This window comes from Clinocottus analis, unplaced genomic scaffold (assembly GCF_023055335.1).
Source record: "Clinocottus analis isolate CAN_PGR_092001 unplaced genomic scaffold, fCliAna1.0.p SCAF_51, whole genome shotgun sequence".
Taxonomy (NCBI): domain Eukaryota; kingdom Metazoa; phylum Chordata; class Actinopteri; order Perciformes; family Cottidae; genus Clinocottus; species Clinocottus analis.
The window spans coordinates 325,001-335,773 of NW_027176209.1; the positions used below are offsets into that span (position 1 = coordinate 325,001).

A 10,773-nucleotide genomic window follows, 5' to 3' on the forward strand; every position below is an offset into this window, starting at 1 on the left:
TAGTCCTGTAGTCCTGTAGTCCTCTGGTCCTGTGGTCCTGTAGTCCTGTAGTCCTCTGGTCCTGTGGTCCTGTAGTCCTGTAGTCCTGTGGTCCTGTAGTCCTGTAGTCCTCTGGTCCTGTAGTCCTGTAGTCCTGTAGTCCTCTGGTCCTGTAGTCCTGTGGTCCTGTAGTCCTCTGGTCCTGTGGTCCTCTGGTCCTGTAGTCCTGTAGTCCTCTGGTCCTGTAGTCCTGTAGTCCTGTAGTCCTCTGGTCCTGTAGTCCTGTAGTCCTCTGGTCCTGTAGTCCTGTGGTCCTCTGGTCCTGTAGTCCTGTAGTCCTGTAGTCCTCTGGTCCTGTGGTCCTGTAGTCCTGTAGTCCTGTAGTCCTGTAGTCCTGTAGTCCTCTGGTCCTGTAGTCCTGTAGTCCTGTAGTCCTCTGGTCCTGTGGTCCTGTAGTCCTGTAGTCCTCTGGTCCTGTAGTCCTGTGGTCCTGTGGTCCTGTAGTCCTCTGGTCCTGTGGTCCTGTAGTCCTGTAGTCCTCTGGTCCTGTAGTCCTGTGGTCCTCTGGTCCTGTAGTCCTGTAGTCCTGTAGTCCTCTGGTCCTGTGGTCCTGTAGTCCTGTAGTCCTGTAGTCCTCTGGTCCTGTAGTCCTGTAGTCCTCTGGTCCTGTGGTCCTGTAGTCCTGTAGTCCTGTAGTCCTCTGGTCCTGTAGTCCTGTAGTCCTCTGGTCCTGTAGTCCTGTAGTCCTCTGGTCCTGTGGTCCTCTGGTCCTGTAGTCCTGTAGTCCTCTGGTCCTGTGGTCCTGTAGTCCTGTGGTCCTCTGGTCCTGTAGTCCTGTAGTCCTGTAGTCCTGTAGTCCTCTGGTCCTGTGGTCCTGTAGTCCTGTAGTCCTCTGGTCCTGTAGTCCTGTGGTCCTGTAGTCCTGTGGTCCTCTGGTCCTGTAGTCCTGTAGTCCTCTGGTCCTGTGGTCCTCTGGTCCTGTGGTCCTCTGGTCCTGTAGTCCTGTAGTCCTCTGGTCCTGTAGTCCTCTGGTCCTGTAGTCCTCTGGTCCTGTGGTCCTCTGGTCCTGTAGTCCTCTGGTCCTCTGGTCCTCTGGTCCTGTGGTCCTCTGGTCCTGTGGTCCTCTGGTCCTGTAGTCCTCTGGTCCTGTGGTCCTGTGGTCCTCTGGTCCTGTGGTCCTCTGGTCCTGTGGTCCTCTGGTCCTGTAGTCCTGTAGTCCTCTGGTCCTGTGGTCCTGTGGTCCTGTGGTCCTGTAGTCCTGTGGTCCTCTGGTCCTGTAGTCCTGTAGTCCTCTGGTCCTGTGGTCCTCTGGTCCTGTAGTCCTGTAGTCCTCTGGTCCTGTGGTCCTGTGGTCCTGTGGACCGTCCAGCGCTCATGGAGGAGGAGGAACTGGAGGAGAGTCTGGTTGTCCACACCCAGCATCCATGCAGCGCTAGCAGCAGCGCTAGCAGCATTGCTAGCAGCAGCATTGCTAGCAGCAGCATTGCTAGCAGCATTGCTAGCAGCACTGCTAGCAGCAGTATTGCTAGCAGCAGCATTGCTAGCAGCATTGCTAGCAGCAGCATTGCTAGCAGCAGCATTGCTAGCAGCAGCAGCATTGCTAGCAGCAGCGCTAGCAGCATCTGGCAGGACCCTGAAGCTCATTAAACTTCACCATCAGCATCTCCTTTGAAAAAATAAAGATCCAATTGATAAAACCTTTTTAAGATTTTCAAATTACAGTTTAAATAAATAGATGTTTCAAGTTTGAAACATGTCGTCGTCATCATCATCATCATCATCATCATCATCATCATCATCATCATCATCATCATCATCATCATCATCATCAGCGGTTCACTTCCAGCCTCTCAGTCAGGCTGGTTGAAGGTCAGAACGTGTTCATCAGCTGCTTGTGATGGACGTCCTAGAGAAGGTCAGAGTGAAGGTCACAGACTGAGGGCAGCAGGCGTGTGACAGCTTCCTGTCTTGGACCACGCAGGGAACCCATCACCTCCTCTCAGAGAGGAACGTCGTCCTGACGAGCAGCTTCTTCCTGTCCTGCACATGATGGGGTTCTTCCTCAGAGGATGGAGGCGGTGTGGTCATAGAGCAATGAAGCTCTTCCAGAGCAGCTGCAGCATGAACATGAGTCCTGCTCCTCTTCCCCTTTGGCTTCTTCCACAATAACAACAGACTTCAGGTTGTGAATATATATATATATATATATATATATATATATATATATATATATATATATATATATATATATCCGCCGCCGCATGCGGCGATGACACAGGAGCCGACAGAGCGGTGCCACTGGACAGGACGCTGGTCTCAACCCTGAGTACGAGGAGAATGTCACTCGACGACGTGACTTCCTGGCCCGCGAGCAGCTCTGTGCTCCGGATGGTTCGCGTCTCATCTCCTGAGCGACTGCAGCTCTCATGCTGCAGGTGTTTCCCTCTGGTCTGCTCAGCGTCTTCAGATGGCAGCTATAAATAGAGTTTCCTCAGCGGCTGGTCTCATTAGAGCGTCTCTCTGGGCTCAGGCCTGACGGAGCGGCTGCACATCGCGTGATGAAGGCAGAGTTACGGCTCTGTGAGCGTCACCAAGAGCCTCTGATCTCTGTCTGGACTCCTGGCGGCCTCTGAAGGACTCAGGTGCTGTGCTGCTGCAGAAGGAGACGCTTCCTCCCGGTGCTCCCAACAGAACACCAGGAGGAACGTTCCAGGTCTGATGGAACCGTGACCAGTAACCGGGAGTCATGAGGTCATGAGCTCGAGGCCCGACGCTGCAAAGAGGATCTCAAACCTCTGTGGCGGCGAGTCGCTGCCTGCTTCAGCTTTAAGAGCTGCTCTCCAGAGGAGCAGGTCGCAGGTGAGCTGTTCTCTGGAGGATCAGCTGAGCTCTAACCCAGCACCCCGAGGTGCCATCAGGCCCCACCGAGCACTGATCCTCCTGGAGGATCCTCCAGGATCTAGATGACACTACATGCATCTAGTGTCTCGCCTGGACCAGAATGAGGACTCAGGTGCAGAGAAATGTCCCATCACACTTTATTTGTGTCAACAAACAACACTTATGAGGCAGAAAACGACGAGACTAAAAAGTACAACACAAAAATCACTGTTTATGAAGTAAAACAAACTGCTGTGGAGAAGACGCAGACCAGGAGCACGGGAGGTGATGGAGAACAGGTGGAAACCATCAGGGATCAGACCAGTGACACCTGAGGAGGAGGAAGAGCGAGTGACCTGAAACGAGAGGGAGGTAGGCTTTCAAAATAAAACAGGAAATGACAAGACAATAAGACAAGACAACACTCACGCGGTGTGACATGAAGGTCTCCAGCGGAAAGAACAAACTGCTTCTGTCTCACTTAAGTTTTACACTTTAAATTGCATCATTTTAGTTTAGTCTAGTTTAGACTAGTTTAAACTAGACTAAACTAATCCAGTTTAGACTAGTTTAAACTAGTTTAGACTAATCCAGTTTAGACTAGTTTAAACTAGTTTAGACTAATCCAGTTTAGACTAGTTTAAACTAGCTTAGACTAATCCAGTTTAGACCAGACTGTTTCACCCGCACTAGTTTGTAAGTAAATCGTTGTGCGATTGTTTTAAAGTTACGACAAACAGCTTTAACCTGGTTGGTTTTGGCGCTCCTGGTGGACAGACGTGGTATTGAGTCTCTTCAGGAATCATCTTCCTGCAGCAGGTCTGCTCTCTGCTTCAGGAGACACTTCAGGTAGAAGGAAGCTAGCGTGCTAGCTGTTAGCCGCGTAGCATCACAATGCTTCATGTCAGTATTCAGGTTCTGGGGCTGGCTGCTCGCTTTAAAGCACCGGGACAAAGTCAGAGAGATCATTCTGATCCTTGACTGAAAAAAGAGAGATTTGGTAATCCGGATTATTCTTATTCTGATCCGCTGCCGTTACGGACGGGAGTCGACCTGCTGGTGTGCTGTTAGAGCAAAGACATGCGAGGTACCCATAATGCAACGGGAGGAGCAGCCAATCATCATGCTCTCTCTCTCAAAGTTAAATATTGTGTTCAAGCTCCATTTTATAAAATGACCTCAATATTAGAACATTGTTCCCGCCGTGCTGGTTCTCATCAACTGGTTCTGGTTCCAGAGACGTTCTCCATCACCAACACCCGGCCTGCTGCCCTGCATGGACCTGGACCTCTGAGACCAGCGTCTCCACACATGCTGAAGACCAGAGACCTGAGACCAGAGACCAGCGTCTCCACACATGCTGAAGACCAGAGACCAGAGACCAGAGACCAGAGACCAGCGTCTCCACACATGCTGAAGACCAGAGACCTGAGACCAGAGACCAGCGTCTCCACACATGCTGAAGACCAGAGACCAGAGACCAGCGTCTCCACACATGCTGAAGACCAGAGACCTGAGACCAGAGACCAGCGTCTCCACACATGCTGAAGACCAGAGACCAGAGACCAGCGTCTCCACACATGCTGAAGACCAGAGACCAGAGACCTGAGACCAGCGTCTCCACACATGCTGAAGACCAGAGACCAGAGACCAGAGACCAGCGTCTCCACACATGCTGAAGACCAGAGACCAGAGACCAGAGACCAGCGTCTCCACACATGCTGAAGACCAGAGACCAGAGACCAGCATCTTCACACATGCAGAAGACCAGAGACCAGAGACCTGAGACCAGAGACCAGCATCTCCACACATGCTGAAGACCAGAGACCAGAGACCAGAGACCTGAGACCAGAGACCAGCGTCTCCACACATGCTGAAGACCAGAGACCAGAGACCAGAGACCAGCGTCTCCACACATGCTGAAGACCAGAGACCAGAGACCTGAGACCAGAGACCTGAGACCAGAGACCAGAGACCAGAGACCTGAGACCTGAGACCAGAGACCAGAGACCAGAGACCAGCGTCTCCACACATGCTGAAGACCAGAGACCTGAGACCAGAGACCTGAGACCAGCGTCTCCACACATGCTGAAAACCAGAGACCTGAGACCAGAGACCAGAGACCAGACCCCAGAGCTTTAGTCATGGAGACAACACAACGCTCAGAGGAGCTGAGGATGAAGGTCTGAGCAACACACTGAAGAACACAGGAAGAGTCCTCGTCCACCTGTAGAGACCTGTAGGGTCCTTAAGGGACCTGTAGGGACCTGGAGGGTCCTGAAGGGTCCTTAGGGGTCATGTAGGCACCTGGAGGGACCTTAAGGGACATGTAGGGACCTATAGGGACCAGGAGGGTCCTGTAGGGACCTGTAGAGACCTGTAGGGTCATTAAGGGACCTGTAGGCACCTGGAGAGACCTTAAGGGACATGTAAGGACCTGGAGGGTCCTGAAGGGTCCTGTAGGGTCTGCAGAGTGCCGCTGGGCCCAGAGCGTCACCACTCACGTCTCTGGGCAGCAGCAGCGTCCGGCTTCAGTTACCTGGCAGCAGAGGAGGAACCTGTGGGTGGATGCGGCGCTGGCGCTTTGTTCCTGAGAGCAGCATCTTTAGCTTAGCGTGCAGCCTCAGGTTACCGACACAGGGCTTCTTGTCTCTGGGTCTGAGAGCAGCTCGTCGCTCCGACAGGAAGCTCCTCTGTGTTGGCGGGTAACTGTCGACCTCGTGCTTTCAGGGTAACTCAAACCTCTCCCGTCAGCCGATCGGCTCTGGCGGTACGAGGAGAGACGGCGCTGACGCCTTGTGATGACTGTGATCTACAGGGACTATCGCAGGATCCTTTTTCACACTCTCTCACGGCGAGGACGCCTCGGGGGAGCGTGTGTCAAGATGACAGGACGAAACGCAAACAACTGCTGATCCTCCTGCGAGTAATACCTCGGCTATCGAAGAAGAGGCGTCTTCGGTGTCAAAGCAAACGCCGGCCGACAAAAAGAGACGCCGGCCGACCTGGTGGAACCAGAACGAGCCTCTCTCTCTCTTTCCTCGCCCGCCGTGTCCGTCCAAGCAGCGGACTGAGGGAACAGGGCCAAAGGGCTCATGGTGCTCCTCAAGAATGAGCTTTGTATTGTTCTATATTCCTCTTATTGTTCTCGTACATTTGTGCAACCATGCAGAAACTTTGTTATTGTGTTAACCAGCAGCCGTGTTAATAAATATTGTTTACAAACATTACTCATTATTTTGGCTTTCCCCATATTCTTTGACAGACCTGTGTTCGTCCCCGAGTCAGAAAAGAGGACGTAACAAAGATGGATGGCCACAGAGCCAGACTGAGACCTCAGAGAGGAGCTCGGAGCACAACCTGCTGCTCAACGTCAACGAAAATAACAACAACAACAACAACAACCTCTGTCCACACCCGCTAGCTAGCAGCTTTAAGTTCCTGTGAATCAGCATCAGCCACCACCTAATGTTCCATGGTCTGTTTTACAGGACCGTGACCGGGTCAGTGTAGGTTAGCTAGTGATGCTATATGCTGCTAGCTACAGGAACGTGACCGGGTCAGTTTACGTTAGCTAGTGATGCTATATGCTGCTAACTACAGGAGGGTGACCGGGTCAGTGTAGGTTAGCTAGTGATGCTATATGCTGCTAACTACAGGAACGTGACCGGGTCAGTTTACGTTAGCTAGTGATGCTATATGCTGCTAACTACAGGAGGGTGACCGGGTCAGTGTAGGTTAGCTAGTGATGCTATATGCTGCTAGCTACAGGAACGTGACCGGGTCAGTTTACGTTAGCTAGTGATGCTATATGCTGCTAACTACAGGAACGTGACCGGGTCAGTTTACGTTAGCTAGTGATGCTATATGCTGCTAACTACAGGAGGGTGACCGGGTCAGTGTAGGTTAGCTAGTGATGCTATATGCTGCTAACTACAGGAACGTGACCGGGTCAGTTTACGTTAGCTAGTGATGCTATATGCTGCTAACTACAGGAGGGTGACCGGGTCAGTGTAGGTTAGCTAGTGATGCTATATGCTGCTAGCTACAGGAACGTGACCGGGTCAGTTTACGTTAGCTAGTGATGCTATATGCTGCTAACTACAGGAAGGTGACCGGGTCAGTGTAGGTTAGCTAGTGATGCTATATGCTGCTAACTACAGGAGGGTGACCGGGTCAGTTTAGGTTAGCTAGTGATGCTATATGCTGCTAGCTACAGGAACGTGACCGGGTCAGTTTACGTTAGCTAGTGATGCTATATGCTGCTAACTACAGGAACGTGACCGGGTCAGTGTAGGTTAGCTAGTGATGCTATATGCTGCTAGCTACAGGAACGTGACCGGGTCAGTTTACGTTAGCTAGTGATGCTATATGCTGCTAACTACAGGAACGTGACCGGGTCAGTGTAGGTTAGCTAGTAGGAGGTTATCTCTATTATGGGAGGTTATCAGAAGCCTTCAGGTGATAGAGACCTTCACCATGAGTCACTTACAGCTTTTATAACATGATAGACACTGGTCTTTATTTAGAGCCATGAGAGAGAGAGAGAGAGAGAGAGAGAGAGAGAGAGAGAGAGAGAGAGAGAGAGAGAGACAGACAGACAGACAGACAGACAGACAGACAGACAGACAGACAGACAGACAGACAGACAGACAGAGAGAGAGAGAGAGCAGAGGGGGGAGGGGCATCAGGGTCCGTGTTCGCGCGTCCTCGCGGTGCGCTCGCGCATCTCAGCTCCCCGCGGGAAGCCTCCAGGTCGGTGACAGAAGAGACCCGGAGAGAGCGGGCAACAGAGCCGCAGAGAGCGGCGACAGAGGGGACACAGAGCGGGGTAACAGCGCGTGTCTCCGCCGGCCAGCAGCCCGGAGGGTCGGGGATGTGTCGGGGGGAGAGCTGTCCTCCAGCGGGCAGCTCTCTGCCGCTCACCGGGGACTTCTGCTCCAGGATTACCGGAGCCGCCGCTTCCGCGGACGGACTCTTCTTCTTCTTCTTCTGATTCGCTTGCTCCGGTTCCTCCTGCTCCATGCGCCGACATGCGGGCTTAACGATGCCCGAGCTCACCTTCGGACCGGGAACCGGACCGCGCTTCCTCTATGCCCATATTTGGAGTCACTTGAGGGGGATCCGTTAACGGGACTCAGCTCGTCCAGGCCCCGTGAGACCAGCCTCTCTGGGACATGGAAGCACGCGCACGGTGCAGCCTCCTGAGCGCCCTCCTCCTGCACGCCTGCTGCATGGTCTGTGCACGTGGTAAGTGAACTGTTGCATAGACCATGAGGTTAAGATATGATAACAATAAGGCATAAACGTCTCCTGGCTGCAGACTCGTGACAGTAGATCAGTGGCAGCATGCGCGCGCCCACACCTCAACATCACGAGCAGGATTATTTGATGACATAAAGGCAGAGAGTAGGTCACCTCCTCTGATGCTGAAGCGTCATGGCGTCTGCAGCCACACTGTGGCGCTGTCAGCCCACTGACCCGTGCTTCTGCCTCCTCTCTCCATGCACGCACCCTAGCGGCGTTCACTGAAGTCCCCAGAGACGTGAGCGTGGGCGAGGGCGAGGACGTGGAGATGCCCTGCGCCTTCAGGGCGGCCGGCTCGGCGCCCATGTCCCTGGAGATCCAGTGGTGGTTCCTGAAGGAGGACGGGCCCAGAGAGCCGCCCCACGAGCTGCAGATCAGCGCCCCGGCCAACCGGGCCAAGGTAACACGCCCTCAGTCACCACAACGCAGACACACAACCTGTGTCCAGACCTGCAACACAACTAAGCACTAACGCCACTTGTACCCAGTCAATCTGCCGGGATGAACACGGGACTTTGCCTTGATGACTTGGCTCCGACTCAAAGCTCCGACTCAAGGCTCTGACTCAAGGCCCTGACTCAAAGCCCTGACTCAAGGCTCTGACTCAAAGCCCTGACTCAAAGCTCCGACTCAAGGCTCTGACTCAAGGCCCTGACTCAAAGCTCTGACTCAAGGCTCTGACTCAAGGCTCTGACTCAAGGCCCTGACTCAAAGCTCTGACTCAAGGCTGTGACTCAAGGCTGTGACTCAAGGCTGTGACTCAAGGCTGTGACTCAAGGCTGTGACTCAAGGCTGTGACTCAAGGCTGTGACTCAGAGGCCACCTGTTGGCTGTCAGCAGCATCTCGTTGCTCTCAGGTCGGATGCAGCAACAGGACTTTTCCCTCCAGCACTGATGTCTCTCAGCTCCTGGAGTCACATCAGCAGCCTCTCCTCTGCATTCAAGCACATTAAACATGCAGCGGGGGAGGAGGGGGAGGGAGGGGGTGAGGGGAGAAAGGGGGGGGGGGGAGAGATGGAGGGAGGGAGAGAGAGAGGGATGGGGGGAGAGAGAGAGGGGGGGAGGGGGGAGAGAGAGAAGGGGGGAGGGGGGAGAGAGAGGGGGGGGGAGGGGGGAGAGAGAGAGGGGGGGGAGGGGGGAGAGAGAGGGGGGGGAGGGGGGAGAGAGAGGGGGGGGGGATTAGAGAGGAGAGAGGATATGATGATGGAGACATCATCAATGGGTAATCGTTGCCAGTAATGTGCACAAACTGTAACAAATATACATTCATGTTTTCATGTGATTCATGATGCTTTCTTTTCTCAGGTCCTTCCAAGGGAAGCCACAAAGATAAGTGTAAGTAACTTCCTGTTGTCTGTCATCAGTAAACTGAGGTCTGGAGAGACAGAGCACACTGCTGCATGCTGGGTAAAAGCTGCAGCGACGCTCCTCTTTCCTGGTGCCATCGTGAGGCCCCGACTCCAGGAAAGATGACCGGACCGGACCAGAACATAACGAACCTGCATACATACAGGCATCGATATGAATGTTTATTCTTTTAATAAACTATTGTCTCTCGTTCATTTGAGTCATTTAAGGTTTACTGTATGCTTTGAATCCTCATTGTTAGTTTAAATACTACATTTGATCACTTTTACTGTCTACACACACATTTCACACAATGTTTGCTCATGAACATTTGGTTTAAAGTCATTGGAAGTTGTTTAAAGTCCTGTAAATGTGTGAAGTCCAGTCCCTGCATGGTCACCCTGTAAGGGTCTGCTGCTCGGGTCTCTCAGCGTCACCAGACCAGCAGCTTCAGCGCTTCCTGTCTGGGTTTCAAACCAGCAGCTTCAGCGCTTCCTCTCTGGGTTTCAGACGGTGCGCGTGCAGGGCAACGCCATCTCGCACCGCCTCAGCCTGTCCAAGGTGAGGAAGGAGGAGGAGGGCGTGTACGAGTGCCGCGTGTCCGACCTCTGGGCCGACGAGGCGCCGGACTTCTCGGCGCACGCCGCGCTGCGCGTGGCGCCGGCCCACGGCATGGTGGCCGAGGAGGCCGTGTCGCACATCCAGAACCGCTGGCCGCTCAGGAACACCAACGCGGTGCCGGGAGGGGCGGCGCCGGGCCGCGCCACCCCGGAGCCCGGCGGGCCGGCGGGGGGCCGCGGGCCGGGCCGGGGGAACCACCGCGAGCCCCAGCAGGCCCGGCCCGGCCTCCTGCCCTCCATCTCCTCCTCCACCTCCTCCTCGGGGGCCAGGTCGGCCGCCTCGCCGCCGCCGGGGAGCGCCGCCATCCTGCGACAGCAGCCGGGAGCCGGTGAGTGAGCGCCAGAGGGGGGCGGAGCCACAGCGCCCCCTGGTGGTGAGAGGAGGGTCTGCTGTGGGCCGCTTCCAGGAGACCACAGAGCTCTCTGTCGCGTCTCTTCAGTCCTTCACGTGCACACGTTCTACATTTAGGTGTAAATGCTGATGCATACGTGACGGGTCCAGAGTCTGGACACATCAACATCCTGCATGTCATCTCTGCAGGTGTTGTGTGTCTCTGCTGAACCACACGTCCAAACAAATCTAACAGCGGCCATTTCTCTCACTGTCGTTGATCAATATCTTCCATTGTGAGGTGGCTCC

The 10,773-nt window shown here is 54.1% G+C and overlaps 1 protein-coding gene across 1 annotated transcript; it reads left to right on the plus strand.

Moving 5' to 3' along the window:
- The first annotated feature begins 7,569 nt into the window (after nt 1-7,569).
- vstm2b (V-set and transmembrane domain containing 2B) lies at nt 7,570-10,767 on the plus strand. Its single transcript, XM_068601571.1, has 4 exons — nt 7,570-8,109; nt 8,379-8,566; nt 9,472-9,501; nt 10,024-10,767. Exons 1-4 carry the CDS (start codon nt 8,037-8,039, stop codon nt 10,468-10,470), a joined length of 738 nt encoding a protein of 245 aa, XP_068457672.1. The 5' UTR covers nt 7,570-8,036; the 3' UTR covers nt 10,471-10,767.
- The last annotated feature ends 6 nt before the right edge of the window (nt 10,768-10,773 follow it).